Consider the following 16,112-nt stretch of genomic DNA (forward strand, 5'->3'; position numbering starts at 1 on the left):
AAAGAGGATACATGCAACCTGCCATTACATTACAAGAGGAGGAGATCATAGGGGGTAGAAATGGGAGCTTAAAGCATACCAAAATAGAAGGTATGTATATATATAGGGCTCCGCATTACAAAACGATCCATCCGACATACATGTTAATCAAGGTGGCCTAAGAAGAGGAAAAAATAGTCAATCATCATACGCAAAAGAGCACCTAATGCTAAAGACGATGTCAAATTTTATTGAAGAGTACAAATTAGTACTGGATGCATCAGCGATTGCCAACCATTTGATCCTTCAATCTCATAAGAATCTTGGTGAGAGTAGTACTTCATACATTCACAAAAAGGCCAGCACCAAATTGCATGGCCTTTAATCTGAACGAGGGACTACAAACTTGCCTCAAGTTCTAGCTTACGTTCAAATAAAATGGAGTACTTGCACCAATACGGTTTTACATTTGAGGGTATTGTTCATACTACTCTTAGAACTCTACTCATTCACGGAAAGCAATGCAGCTTGTTGTTGGGAACTTTCCTTGTTCCCGAGCTTAAAGCCTCTTCAAGCCTGCAAGCCCAACTAAGCAGTAGGCCATTTATGAGCCGTGCACACCAGTTTGTGAATACAAAAGGCCCTGTATATCAATCAACCCCATTCTATGGGTTAACAAATATATCAAACACCCTTTTACTACTTCAAGTGGTAGATCCCCATAACGCTTATAAGGTGCAAAATCTGTTTAACATCCATGTCAACCCTACATCACGAGAGGATAGGATAAGTACAAGAAAGAGTAAAGCCGTAAGTTAACATGGCCGTTCATTTTAGCCTGTGGAGTGAGTTGCAATGATCGTTTTAAATTTCACATCTTATGCTCCCTGATATGTGTACAATGGAAAGCCACACTCTAAATGCCAATCTTGTGAGCCAGTAGTGTCTTATACCTAGCTAAGAAGTGTTTTTTACTAGCAATGAACACTCTACTCATCCATGAGCGACCAAGTGTAAATACCGAGGTATGTAGAAAAGCCAATTTCGAGCAATGAAAAAGGGAAAATCCCATTTTGCAGGACTGGATTCTTATCTTCTTCTATATTCTGTTTCCCACTTCCAAGCTCTACTAGTGTGTGGTAGTGTGCTAGGTTTTGAGAGAGGGAATGCCTTACATGCTGGTATGGGAGTGATGATGATCTTCTTCTTCGTGTTACTCTATACTCATCGGAGTAAAGGACGACGACGGAGGGTGACAACAATATGGGAATGTGATACGAATAGCCTCTGCCACTAGGAGGTGGTGTAATGGGTTTGTAAAGGGAGATCCCAATAGACTTCTCTACATAAGAATGCTACTATGGCATGAGCACAACATTATTCTATATTATTTTCTAGTATAGTTTATTGTGCAGTACATTGTAGTGTTCGATAATGTTCGTCTGTAAGTAATGCACAAAATGTATGACTTTGTTCTCAACATTTGCAATGTTAGCGCATGAACTTAACAGTTCAGACTCAAATGCGTAACGTCGCTGTTTATCTATGGGCTATGGCGCAGGGACACTCATTCTTTTACAGTATTAGAATCCTTCTTGTACTATGTTTCTCGAGATGCCTTGTTCTTTGACTGGAGGAGCATGGTCAAGAGATGTAATCCCTGCATGGCATTGCGCTGAGCACTCATTGTTGGGACGGGGGTCCATCACAGGGGGTGATTGGAGAGAAGATGGCTCTTCAATTCAGATCATGTAACATGGATCATAAATTTCAGTTTAGTTGCTTGGACATTTTGCGGGATGGGTCTACTGACACCTACAAAATTGCCGAGGGACTGAGGAGCAAAGTCTCCATTTTCACCATTTACGAAGCCTTTTTTCCCAATATCGAAATATAAAATGCTAATATATATATATATATATATATATATATGTACCCTCCTGTGTGATGCGAAGGGAGCTTCTTTTGATTACTTTTATTTGATTTTGTAGTACCAGAAAAAGAAGGAATTCTTAGGAGGGAGGTCGCGCACTGCCTGAACATTCTTGTTTCTGTGATGGTTCATAACGACAGACACAATCATATATGGCCCCGTTGACCAATCGTTCTGCCAAACGCTGATTTTTTATCATGGCAAGCTGATCAAGCACCCAAAAGAAAACACATAAAAGCAATGAGAAACTGCTCACAGGAAAACACACGCTTCCCAACTTCAAAATTTCAAAGAAAAAAATGCTCAAGAAATACCTTCAAACACTCGCTCGTAAACCTTGCATTGTAATTGGTGTGTAAAGCCCGACCCATCCCTTCCAAGATGATCTGCACGTGCGCGCGCGCACTCAAAATTAACATGAGCCCCTTCTAGAGAAAATGGGAAGGCTCTCACGAAAGGCTTGCAACGAGGAAGCAAAGATCACACTTACCAAGTCAGCGTCTTTAGCTATTTCTGATAGTTCTGAGCTCACTTGGCGGAAGTCAATGCATGGACTCCCACATCCGTTCTCCACAACCATCAAAGGTGGCACATAGGATTGATGTCTTGGAATGTCAAGACCATCATCAGAGTCTATGGCCATTGCATCCCACAACAGACCTCCAATCTCAGCAGCCTTCCTTAATATATCACAGTGCTGTAAAAATAATCACACACCGTATGGTTTGATTATCTCAAACAAGCCATGTTTACTATTTTGAATGTACACTTCCAAAGCCTGGGAGATCAATTCTAAAGAGTGGACATAGTCGTCAACCTTTGCTGCAGCAGCCACCAAGCTTGGAAGCTCACCAGCAGTGACATCATTGATAGCCGGGAGAGAGTTGGCAACCAAGACCACCTGCATATCAAGCAAAAACCCCTTAATGAAGCTAAAAGATGTGCAAGAACTTGGTTATTAAAGGGAGGATTCCTACTACCCTTACCTCAGTACCACGTCTCAGTAATTCCCGAGCTAACGGCAACATACCAAGCACAACATCTGCACCAGAATTGTCAACAAAAAGCAGAGCCCTTCTGTGGGGTTTAGGGGGCTCCTTGTCCCCCTCACAACCTAGCCACCTAGCTCGAAAAGCATCAAAGTCATCAACCTGTGCAAACAAGATTAATGTAATCAGCATGCCAGACCTTTCTTACAAGCCTTCCCACCCAGGTTGATCTAACATCTGCATATCTCTGCCTATTATTATGACCCGAGTTCATACCCGCCATGGTCGCCGCATTTTCTTGCGACTCATTCGATAGATTTCAATTATCGTTCCGCTGTGGTAAAGCTCCACACAAGCTCTTGAACCCCAATCAAAAATGTTTGCAGCGAGTACGCCCTCAATCAATGCAAGTAAGCGCGCATCCTGTATGGTCAGTAAGAACCAATTATTTATACCAGTTGATTGAAAAGGTGAAAACAACCATTCCACAAAGGAACCTTGCTTCTTGAGAAGCACACATCACTCTTACTTGCCCAACAAAATAATGTCTCAAACATCAAGACACAAAGTCATGTTACAAGTCGATGCTTTACCCTATAATAGTTCAAGGACACTCTAGTTGTAAGGCTATATCTCATCTAGGTATATATATATATATATATCTCAACTATGCTCCTGTTACATCCCGACCAGCCTAGGGTTAGGGTAACCCGAAGTTAGGGCCATGTGCTGACCCAGGATTAGAGTTAAAGCTTAGGAGGACGTAGGAACCTAGAGGGCTCACACGTAGGATGAGGTCTAGATTGGACGTGGGTCAAAAAATAATAGCAATTTTCCGGCACGACCACCGACTTCAGCATCATGTCTACAAAAAAGAGTACTCATCAGCCGGAAGACGTCTCCCCCGAAGGAGACCATGTTCTTCCACCTACAGCAGACACCATAGCTCTTCTTAGAGCTCAAAACCAGCTGCTCATGGAGCATCTCCAACTCTTGGAGGCAGCAGCAGCATGTCCTTCTCCGCCTCCAGCAACACCCGACTACATCTTCCTCTTCTTTCAAATGGAACAACAAAGGAGAGAGGATGAGGCCCGAAGGAAAGAAGAAAAAGCAGAAAGACGGGACTATGAGGAAGCCCAACGCAGGATCGACAAAGACCGGCGTCAGGCTGAACTCGCCGCTCCGGAACACCAATGTGAGCTTGATCGAGAACGTATGTTACTCGAGCACCAACGGGAAAAGGAGGCCATACACTTGAGGTTTCAGCAGCTCTCCTTAGTCTCCCCAGTCATAGGTGTCACTAGCCAGCAGTCCGCAGCAGCATCAACCACCGTCATTCGCAGTCCACCAAACTTCAGTAAGTATGATGGTAAGTGTGATCATTCATTAGTTAATCAATTTATTCATCAGTTTAATGCTCATTTTCCATTAGCTAGGATCACAGACCCCCAACATAAAGTCCACTTAGCGGCTCCCCATCTCACTGGTGAGGCAGTCACTTGGTGGTGCCGCATTGGTCTAGTATTCATACAGACCAGGCCACAGGTGTCACAACCTTTGACTGGGACATCTTTATCCATGACTTGAAGACCAGATTTCTCCCGCCCCAATACATGACCGGTCTGAAAGATGAGTTCTATGGACTCAAACAGAACGGATCCCCAGTGCTTCAGTTTTCCTGAAAGGTTATTACTTTAGCATAGCACTTAGGGCTATCAGCGCAAACTAAGATGGAGCAATTCATTCATGGATTGGACTCTAACATTCGGTTCACAGTTCGTAACTTTGAACCATATGACCAGGCTCTGACTCTCGCTCAAAATGAAGAAATGAAGATGAACGGAGGCAAGCCCAAGCAATCATCACAGTCCAGTACCAAACCCCAACAGGGGAAGGGTAATTCATCTTCTAAAGACACTAAGACAGACACCAGTCCTAGCTCTAGTTCAGGGGGTAAGGAATCCAAGCCTCCCTAAGGAAAAGGCTCAATCAAGCATCCTTGGAGGCTATCTTCCTCCAGAGGAGCAAAGACAATATCAGTCAGAAAACCGATGTTTTTTCTGTCATACCCATGGCATAGTAAGAAGGATTGTCCAAAAAGGCAAGCGGAGCAAGCCTCCAAAGAGCCTTCTGCCACAGTTGCCGCAGTATCCCCGCTCCTCGAGACCCGCCTGCTACCACCAATGCGGTTCTTACCTTCTATGCATTCCATGCCATCCATGGTACTTGATGCTAAGCAGGAGGGTGAGGCAACAACCACACAGAAAAGCCTAATCCAAGCTTATGGCTCTGCCAAGGACCGACAGTTCATCATCCTTTTTGACATGGGCAGTTCTGAGGACGCCATCTCTCCCCAGTTCGCTACCAACATGAGCTGTACCTTAGTGCCCTATCATTTGGCGGTAGACGGGTTTACACCTGGTCTCCGCACCCACATATCTCAACAGGCACAGCAGTTTTCTTTTCAAGTTCAAAAGACCTCATTCCAGCGAGATTTCATTGTCTCTCCTCTTTTGGGATGCGACATGATCTTAGGAATCCAGTTCGTCAGTATGAACCTATTCCCAATTGGGAGCAGGACGCCTTTATTATCTCTAAAGGTTTTCCTGAGCCTGTCATGATTCGGGGGGATAGGAGCATTCTTGGCGTTCCTATGATTTCTCATCTCCAGGCCCGACGAGCTATGTGCAAGGGAGCAGAAGGAGCATTGATTTATGCTCAGACAGCTTCTATCTCATCGATAACCGCTGTCTCATCATCTTCAGTCCCTCAATTGTCAGATCTCCTTTCTCATTCAGACATTTTTAAGGATGATCTCCCACCCAGTATCCCACAGTTAGCAGAACCTCCTAGTAAGTTTCCCTCTTGTCTTTCCAAGACTTTTATGGGCAAGCTAGAACAGCCGCCAGTTCGCAAACATTTGAAACCTGTTCCTTATGGACGCATTTTCACAGTCATCACAGACCACCAAGCACTTAAGTGGGCTCCCGACGATGCAAGTGCCCAATGGAGTGCTCAGCACACTAGACAGGGTCAGCTCTTCCACCAGGTTGGAGGAATGATCAAGTACATCCCTGGTCAGCATAACCCAGTAGCAGATGTTCTTAGTAGAAAGACCAGCATCCCGACCAGTCAGGAGTCTACCATTCTCAACATCTCTGGAAAAGACATAGAAGATCAGTATGTAGATTCCGCAGAGTTTGGTACTCAACCCAGTTTGGCCCTAAATTTTGAGCCTGGCCATTATTCAGCTCACAAACAGGCAAGTAAGTTTAGACGAGATATCCACTTCAAGAAAGGGGATTGGGTCTATCAGCGCATCATGAACCAAAGATTGAAACAAGTGGGCAAACATTGTCCCAAGCTTTCATTCCATAGTTTTGGAAGCAGCAGAAGTATTAAAACTCCGCGATTGTATAACTAGGGTTTATGCACAAAGAACAGGCAAACCTTTATGGATGATCTCTGAAGACACGGAAAGAGACGTTTTTCTATCAGCATAAGAAGCCCAAGATTATGGTGTTGTGGATCCCGTAGCGTTAGAAAACGCTCCAGGTTGAATATTTAGTAAATAAATAAGAAACGTTCACGGTTTATAAAGAGAGGGTCGAATCTTTTCACATGAAAAAAAAGAAGAGAAGGTGTTTCACACCTTTCTATTCGACCAACAGCTCTTATCTATCTATCCATATGGATAGATAGATACGTTTCTCTATAGTTGAAGTGGCCCTTTTCCAATAGTTAAGAAGTTAAGTGATGTCTCCATGAAGTTAAAGTTACCTACCAGTTGGACAATGCATGATGTTTTCCATGTTTCTTGGCTAAAACCATCTGTTGGTCCAGAAGTGTTTGATGTTTCAGATGAACAGCAGCCAGACGTGGTAGACGAAGCAAAAGTTATTGAGCCCGAGCAGATCCTTCTTCATCGATGGAAGCATGGTTCCGATTGACGGATACGTCAGTTCTATACGAAATTCCGAGATCGAGGTACCCACGAAGCCGTATGGCTAGACAAGGAGTTCTTCCAGGAGTAACCCCAGTTGTTGGCGGACTACTTGCAAGCCATGAACCTGCCGCCAAGCTAAGCAGGAGGGAATGTCACATGCACTTTGCACTCAGTGCATGGTGACAAACTGGCTCATCATCAGCAGTGCAACATTTGTACATTATTAGAACCTAGTAGGATGATATTTGTCGTACGCCGTGACCCCATTGTACATCCTTAGTCCAGGATAAGTCAGGCACGAGCTACGTAGGTCATTCCTCAGCCTTAGCATGTCAATCAGTCAGTCAAGTCCCTTAACCCACTTGGAGAGAATCATTCATGCATGTAGAGTCAGTAGAAGCCTTAGGGTTTGCATCAAAAAGCACTCTCCAACCTGCATAATATGCATTCATATGCCTGTGCATCATTTAGAACATCCCAGAAGCCTTAGGGAATTTACTAGGATTTATCTGGTGTTTTTTCCATATTTTATGGTATTTATTTAGCATTTATTGTCATTTATAAACATAAAGTTTATTAAATTATGACCAGCCAACTTGACCAACCCCTATCTAGTATAAATAGGCTTCCATAGGGCTTAGTTCCTCATTCAGTCTTCAGTGTGCTAAGAGCTTTCCTTCTCAGCCCTAGGAGTACCCTTGCCTTCAGCCCTAGACTAGTCTCATCCAGCCCTTGGAGTACTTGCGTTTTGCTTCAGCCACTCTCTCTCTCTCTTCTGCACACACCATGGATGTCCATGAAACTCCATAGCTGATGGTCTACTAACCCTAAGGCCTACAAATGGCATCAAAGCAAGGTTACCTTGCTGCTGCCACTATGGAGCACCGTCTGCCAGCCACCCTTTTCAGGCGGCGCTAGTGCTGGGCTCACCACTGCCGCCTAGCTCATTGGCCGCTCCGTCAATTTCAAGTGGAGTGAGTTCTGAGGCAACCACCACCCCTGGCATTTCCGCCGCTGCGCCTATTCTGCCTGGTAGACCAGCTGCACCACCTCGCCTTGCCATTGATGCTGCTCAACATTAACCTGGCTCTCTCTTCATTCATGTGCTCCACTCTGCCTCCACCGGACAGAGAAGAACGATTGAGCACTGGTCATCGTCATCCTCCCTTGCCATTGATGCTGCTCAACATTAACCTGGCTCTCTCTTCATTCATGTGCTCCACTCTGCCTCCACCGGACAGAGAAGAACGATTGAGCACTGGCTCACATCGGTCTAGGACTTGTTGACAATCTCATTAATCACGTCGACTTTGACAAAACCGCCAATCATGTGTGGGACAATCTCGAAAATCTGTTCGGGAATAAGATTTAACAATTCAAAAGTTTCCTCAAGCGAAAGTATTATGGTAATCAAAGAACATCACACTGCAAGAGGAAGAACTGTGTCCTGAATCCAAAGAAAGATCAATGAGGTGTCGCTGAAGCTTCCCCCCCACCCCCCCCCCTCTGCTCGAGTTGCCGCTTGCTCGCACCCCTCCTCCCCGCCCTCGTGACTGCCTCTCCCCGCCTACTCGCACCCCCCCCCTCCGCGCCCCTGTGCTTCTCGCGCCCCCCGCCCTCCCTTTTGCGCCCGTCGCCCCCTGCCCGCTTGCCCCGTCTCCTTCGCGCCCCCCCACTCCCCCCCCTTCTTCTGCATCCCGCCCCTCCTGCCTGCCCCCGCCCTCCCCCCCCTTTCGCGCTTTTCCCCGCCCCCCCCCTTTTCGTTCCCCGCTGCCCCCCTTTTTTTCTACGCCTCTGCCTTCCGCCCCTCTCCCTCTGTTTTTCTGCCCCCCTCTGCCTTCCGCCCCTTCCCCTCTGTCTTCCACCCCTCCCCCTCTTGTCTTCCGCCCTTCCCCCTCTTCCCCTCCCCGCTCCGCCTTTTTTGTGCAGCTCGGTTCTTGCAGGACCCTCCGTTTTTTTTTTTGCTTCGCCCTCGACTCAGCTTCAGACTCTGATGGAGGTTCCTCCCGCCCCACCTCAGAGGGACTCTTCCGCAGCCCCCTCGCCCGCCCCTGAGGATACCCCCATCAGGCTTTCTCTTTCGCCAGAAGAGGAAGCGAGCCTCGCCGCAGAGGTGGAACGCCTCCAGGCACATTCCACCATCTGCCGTATAGTTCGCACTTGCCCCAGCAGAGGGGAGATCCGGGATCTTCTCCAGGCCCGCCGCCTTGCAGATGTGGGCAAGATCCTGGACGTTCAGTTACTGAGCCGCGGACACTACCAGATTGAGTTCGAGACAGCCCAGAGCGTGGCCCAGGTCCTAGCCATGAGTCCCCTTGACATCAGGGGCGCTCGGGCCTTCTTCAGACCTTGGCAGCATGGTTTCGACCCAGCAGCGGCCGAGCAGGGAGAGCGCCTATTCCATGTCACAGTTTGCTTTCCTGGACTCCGCCGCGAGTACCTTCCACTCCTTTCTAGGATAGGATCATTGGTGGGCTCGGTGCTTGAGACTGGCCCCACAGCACTTCAGTGGTGGCTAGAGCAGCTGGCCTGCCTTCGGTCAAAGTTTTGGTTCCTGACATCTCCTCCCTTCCGAAGGTCATTCAGTTACCTAGGATAGGGGGGGGATGGATCGATCGGAGACGAGAGTTTTCGGGGCTCCCGAACCAGTGTTTTATATGCAGGCAGGTCGGCCACCTGGCCAAGGCCTGCCCTCGCAGGAGACCCCGACCTTCACCGCAGCAGCAGACCCCCGATGGCCCGCCCACAGATGCGGCTCGGCACGCAGCCTCTGGGACACCTGCTCAGCCCACAGAGACCTCAAATTGGCAGCCTGGACAGGGGCGCCGTAGAGGGAGACAGCCATAGCAGCATGCCCAGAGACCGACGCAGCAGAGCAGTCACAGCCTCAGCATCACTGGGTTCCAGTGAGGAACAGCTTTGCTCCCCTCCAGGAGGAGACCCCAGCGCAGACTGAGGATCAGGAGATGCCAGCGCCCCCCCCCCTTTGCGCCCACCTCCCCCCTCCCCCCCTCCCGCCTCGCTTCCACCTTCGCCTCCTCCCGCTCCCGCTCCCGCTTTTTCAGTGGCTCCTCCCCCCCCCTCCTCCCCCTCCGCTCGCCTCAGCTCCCCGAGAGGCACTGGCAGTACCCTGGCGCTCACCTGCAGTCCGGCGGGCACTGAGCACCGACCTTGCTCAAGCACCGCAGAGGAGACCTACCATGCCGATTCATGCTTCACGGATATCCTCTATCCGTAGTCGGCTGAGTAGTCTCGACACTAGACAGCGCTCGGAGGCTTTCGACTACTCCTTCACACGCCTTTTTGGAGCGGAGGGCCCCCATGAGCCAGCACCCATCAGAGTTCATGTGGTGATACCTCCGGCCCGAGGGGAGGAGGCACTTGATTTAGCGGTGGCCTCCTCCTTCCCTCTCTGCAGCACTAGCGACCGGGAGTGGACTCTGGATCTCGCTCTTAGTATTTTGAAGACTCAGGCAGTTGAGTTTTCTCACCATGTGAGCGATCTCGAGATGACAGACGTGATAGGCCGACTCTGGGAGTTGGCACATTTCTTTGATACCAGGAGTGCGGATGCCTCCGGGATTCGACATTTGGTGGTTCGCATAGTGGCAGACCTAGCACGAGACCCTGGCTATGTATGCATACATGAGGTTTCTCTCTCTGAGCGGGAGGCAATCGCCATGGGACAAAGCCACTGGCGCCTGGTCCGAGACTCTTGTAGCACACCGGGTGGGCAGATTCGTAGCCGCTCGGATGGGGACTACTCTCCATCCAAGCCGCTTGCGAAGGCCCGCCGTATGGCTGAGACAGCCTCCACCTCAGCAGGTCATCCATGAGGATCATCTCATGGAATGTACAGGGCCTTGGCGGCGCACACTATGTACGTTATTGTGGTTGCTTTAGGCAGGAGCTTCAGAGATGCCTGGTTGGGGGCAGTATTGATATTCTGATGATGCAGGAGCACCATTTGAGTGAGAGCAGGATTCGGAGATATGGTTCGGTGATGCCTGGTAGATGGGACACATTTTGGTCTGCAGGTTTTGGCCCCTTGGGTGGGCAGGGAGGAGTATGTATGGTCATTGCGGATGTATGGCGGCAGACCATTGTGGATCGCGGGGTCATTGTGCCTGGTAGAGCACAGTATGTTATTCTGAGGATGCACGATGAGCACTTTGGTGTGCTCAATGTCTATGCGCCCAACCATGCTAGTGCCAGAGCAGAGTTCTGGACCCTTGTTACAGATGCATTGCCTGAGGCCGCACATTGGTGTGTCGGGAGGACTTCAACATGCTTGAGGACTCGGCCGATAGGGTGGAAGGCAGTCATGTTACAGTGCACGGCACGGAGCTTGCAGCTTGGGAGAGCGATTTTGTATGACACTGCGGATCACTGATGCATGGCAGCATGAGGCTTTCTCCCACTCTCAGCACAGTCTTAGTTTTTCTCGATCGGATCGCCGGCAGGGAGGGACTAATCTATCCCGGATTGATCGCTTCTATGTGGGCGACAAGTTCGGGGAGCGTGGTGGCTCCGTTGGCATTCTCGCTGGCACCTCTTTTTCAGACCATGCGCCAGTTATTTTGACACTTGAGAGGACACGGGAGACCAGCTTGCAGTTGAGGATCCCAGAGAGGATACTTACAGATCCCAGTCTTTCTGAGGACATTGAGAGGATATGGCATGATAGCCAGAGCTCTGACCTGGATGCAGCAGGCCAGTGTGCCCAGGGACTCATCGAGCTCAACTCTTTTTTGCTACAGCCTTGACACGGCTAGGAGAGACACGAGAGTGGGAGCGTCGCTTGAGACGTAGCCTTGCTTCGCTCCAGCGTCTTCAGGAGCAGCTGCCTACATGTGAGTGGGTGGCGTCCCAGCTGAGCCAGGCACGCCAGGAGGTTAGAGAGGCAGAGGAGCAGAGACATGAGTTCTACTATCATCGCCAGGCCTCTCAGTGGACGCAGCTTGGTGATAGAGTGACTGGGGAGTTTTTTGAGATCACCGGACCCCGCCATGCTCGAGCAAGAGTACACCAGCTCAGGAGGCAGGACGGATCGTTACCCACCACTGAGCCCGGGGAGATTAGAGCTGAAGAGAATGGGTGTTAGGGTTAGGGTTTACAGAAGGTACAATCAGGCGTGGAAACCAACACACAGAGAGAACACGACTTCAGTATGCTTCAATGATAAAAAAATGAAGTACAATAGTGACCCTAAAGATAAGTGTTCACATGTCCGGCCATAAATGTGCCGGGTGGACCAAAACACTTATAAACTGCATATAAGTGAAACTGAGCTAAACTGGGGGAAAAAACCTCCACTAACTGAAGTAAAAAGTGCCCCAGTAATCTACTGATGATCACTAGCACTCCTCTGGGTGCATACACAGCATAAAACCCAACAAACCCCCCTGGAGTGATATGTGATCACTGTACATCATCCACCAAAAGGAAACAAATTCAAAGCACTGCGGAATGCTTCAAATTTCGGACGTGGTAATGCCTTGGTGAAGATGTCTGCCACATTCTGATCTGTAGGACAGTAGATCAGACTGATATCTCCTGCCTAGAGTCTCTCCCGAACAAAATGATAGTGAATCTCAATGTGTTTCGTGCGAGCATGAAACACAGGATTCCTGGCCACAGCAATGGCACTCTGACTATCAGTATAGATAGGTGTAGGCTCCTCCACTGAAATATCCATATCAGTCATGAGACGACGCAGCCAAACACACTCAACAGTAGTAGTGTAGGCTGCTCTGTACTCTGCCTCACAAGACAAAGTGGCCACTGTGGTCTGTTTCTTGCTTAGCCAAGAAATGCATGAAGAGCCAAGAAAGAAACAATTTCCACTAGTGGAATGTCTGGTATCAAAATCACCAGCCCAATTTGAATCACTGTAAGCGTGTAACTGCATGTCACCCCCCTCAGGATAAAGCAATCCAAGAGACAAGGTACCCTGCAAATAACGGAATACACGCTTCACAGCTTGCCAATGTGACAACCGTGGGCTGTGCATGAATCTGCTCAACTGAGAGACTGCATACTGAATATCTGGCCTTGTATTACACAAGTAAATGAGGCACCCAACAGCCTGAGCATCATAGTCACAGGGGACGGCGGGGACGGTGCCTAGGAACGCGGGGACGCCGACACGGGACGGCGCAGGGACGGGGACGGACGGGGACGGACGGACGTCCCCTGACGGGCGTTTCAAACCGGGGACGGAGCAGGGACGGGGGACGGCTGTCGGGGACGGCCTGTGCGGGGACGGCAGATAGCCGTTGTGCCTGCGTCGCCTGCGCCCGTTTCTGGCCGTTGCGCGTGCCTGCCACTGTAGCCGTTTATGGCTGTTGGGCTTGGGCTCTACTAGCCGTTTATGGCTGTTGGGCCTTGGCCCTCTCTCTCTCTTGCCTATCTATATAAGAGCCCACCTCTACAAGGCTACAAGCTGCCACACACAAGTTCATTGCTCATTGCTCAAGCTTCTTGAATCTTCTCTCGAGTCTCTTCCAACTTCCAAGTTCCAAGCTCTAGGGCCTAGGCTCTCACCTCTCCCTCAAGCCTCTTGAGTCTTGACTCTTCCAACTTCCAAGCCTCTAGGCTCTCTCTCTCTCTCTCTCTCTCTCTCTCTCTCTCTCACTCCTCAAGGCTCAAGAGTCAAGCGGCAAGCCATCTTCAACCATGGCATCCTCCTCACGTGCCGGGGCTTCTCGTAGAAGGACAACGGGATGGACATGGTGGGAGGAGGTAAACTACACCACATCCGTTCATGGAGGCGGTTCTCGGCCATGGGTATGCAAGCTTTGCCCATACCGGCGAACGGGTGGCGCTGACAAAGTGCGAGCCCACCTCTTGCATAAGAGTGGGCATGAGGTGAGGTTTTGCACAAATGTCACGCCCGAGAAGAGACGGGAACTTCTTGACAAGCTTAGCGTCTACAAAGCGGTCGAAGTGACAAGAAGGACACCACGAGTGGCCGTGGATCCCGCGACGATGGGGAGAGGAACTCAAGCCTCTACCATGGAGTCATGTGGTGGATCGGGATCATGCACACCATCACCTTCGCCATCAAGTCGGAATGTTACTCCATCCACGACACTGGCACCCTCCATCTCCACGGCCTCTCAATCATTACGTGGCCCACGGCGACAATCTACACTTGGGGAGAATTGGAACCCCAAGTTGAAGGAGGAGGTGGATATGGCGGTGGCCCGCTTCTTCTTCCACGACCACATTGCCTTTCAAGCGGCTAGGTAAGTGCAATCGATCATTGCCAATTCATCATTCATGTTTTCATCATCCTAGTCTCCTTCTCATTAGTAAATTACTTTCTTGAATAGGTCGGAATACTTCAAGGTAATGGTTAAGAAGATTGGGGAGTATGGCTCAACCTATACGCCCCCCCTCATCCGAGAGCTTGCGCACTACATTGCTCGACAAGGAGAAGCGCATTGTAGAGCAAGCGGCCGACAACACAAAGCGGCAATGGGAGAGGAACGGAGTCTCCCTCATTGTGGATGGATGGAGTGACACCCGCAAGAGGAGTATTCACGGCATGGTTGCATATTCCCGTGGAGAGATGTACTTCATCTCATCTCATGATGCATCCGGCACTGGGAAGAGCGCGGACGTGCTTGCGACGGAGTGGGCTACTACCATGGAGATCGTTGGCCCCGAGCATGTAGTGGGCTTTGTTGCGGATGGGGAGCCTTCCAATAGGGCGGCGGGAGCTATTCTCCAAGGTATGTATGGACATGTCACGGTGTCCTTTTGTATGGCTCATTGCCTAAACAACCTCCTCAAGGACATCGGGGCATTACCATGGATCAGCCCGCTCATTGAGGAGGCCAACACCATGGTCTCCTTTGTCCTCAACCACCAAAGACTTCGGCATGAGTTCAACAAGAGGTCCTGTCTCTCTCTTCTCAAATATTCCGACACCCGGTTCGCCTACAACTTTCTCATGTTGGGCCGGTTGAAGGATTGTAGTGGTGCTTTGAGGGGGCTTTTCCTTAGCGACGAGTTTGTCGCCATGCAAGAGTCCCATACAAACACTGGCCAAGAGTGTAGGCTACGGGCGGATGACGCCTCTTGGTGGGAGCGTGTGAAGACCACAGATGCTATGGTGAGGCCCATAGTCCACCTGTTGAGGATTGTAGACGCTATGCAGCCATGCATAGGCAAGGTCTACGAGGCCATGGATCGCATGATAGAGAAGTTGAAAGACTTCGTGCCTGACGAAGACAGATACGAGGAGATCCATGCCTTGTGTCTAGGAAGGTGGAATTCCTACTACTCTCCATTGCATGCAGCAGCTTATGTGGTGGACCCAGAATTCCAAGGCAACAAGCAGGAGAGCGACCGGGAGGTGAGCGCTGGATGGAGGATCATCTTGGATCGTCTTGTGCCTGATGCATCGGTTAAGCGCAAGATCAGGGACCAGCTTTCGATGTACAGGTCGTTTCATGGCTCCTATGGCTGTCATGATGCACAGGTTGACCGCTCCAAAGTTGGTGCTGCTCTATGGTGGGAGGACTTTGGTTCAGATGGACCGGAGCTGCAGCAGCTTGCCATCCGCATACTTAGCCAGGCCGTCAGCTCCTCTTGCTTGGAGCAACTTTGGAGTACCTACAGCCACATTGCCTCTAGGAAGAGGAACCGACTCAGGGTAGAGCGTGCCAATGACCTTGTCTTCGTCAGCACGAACTTGCGAATGCTTTGCAAGAGCATGACCAAGAAGGCAGATTCCTTCACCGAGTGGGAGATGAGTCAACAAGAAAAGCAACGGGAGGATGAGGTGCAGGAGCAGCATGCCAGTGAGGATGAGACTGAGGATGAGCTTGATGCTTCTTTGGCAGCTGCACAAGCTACCCATGACCATGAGGCGAGCACTTCACGTGGATGATCATTCATGGATCATGATTCATGGGCCTTACTACTTAGCTCTAGCCTCTAGCCTCTAGTCTTCAGCACTTTTTTGTCATTGACTCATTTGAGTCCGTCCTTGTATTTTGCCTCCTTAAGGCTCCTGAGTCCTGACTCTTGAGTCATGACTTATTTTGTATCTACTTAATTATTAATATGACTCAAAATCTTAGCATTTTAGTGTAAATTTGTGCTCATTTTGATGTGCTTCCAAAGTAGAATAAGTGCAGAGTAGAAAATTTTAAAAAAAAGTATTTTTTGAGTGCCGTTCTCTCCCCCGTCCCCGTTCCCTACTTATGGCCGTCCCCCGTCCCGTCCCCGTCCCCGTCCCCCGTCACCGTCC

General features: G+C 49.6%; 1 protein-coding gene across 3 annotated transcripts in view; it reads right to left on the reverse strand.

The window, feature by feature from the left end:
• Window positions 1–203: 203 nt before the first annotated feature.
• PANK2 (pantothenate kinase 2) overlaps window positions 204–16,112 on the reverse strand; it is a 186,611-nt gene continuing 170,702 nt past the window's right edge. Inside the window, exons 17-23 of one of the 3 annotated variants that reach the window (XM_086783647.1) lie at window positions 3,178–3,324; window positions 2,899–3,063; window positions 2,730–2,813; window positions 2,403–2,609; window positions 2,227–2,298; window positions 1,974–2,117; window positions 204–745 (exon numbers count right to left, since the gene is read on the reverse strand). In XM_086783647.1, coding sequence (XP_086639773.1) covers window positions 1,992–2,117; window positions 2,227–2,298; window positions 2,403–2,609; window positions 2,730–2,813; window positions 2,899–3,063; window positions 3,178–3,324 — 801 coding nt within the window. In that variant the 3' untranslated portion in view covers window positions 204–745; window positions 1,974–1,991. Of the gene's footprint in view, window positions 746–1,347; window positions 2,118–2,226; window positions 2,299–2,402; window positions 2,610–2,729; window positions 2,814–2,898; window positions 3,064–3,177; window positions 3,325–16,112 lie in introns of those variants that run through there. The other 2 variants (XM_086783648.1, XM_086783646.1) reach the window with 2 other exon arrangements.

This window comes from Cibotium barometz, chromosome 46 (assembly GCF_041138505.1).
Source record: "Cibotium barometz isolate CiBa-2024 chromosome 46, ASM4113850v1, whole genome shotgun sequence".
In the NCBI taxonomy this organism is placed as follows: Eukaryota; Viridiplantae; Streptophyta; class Polypodiopsida; order Cyatheales; family Cibotiaceae; genus Cibotium; species Cibotium barometz.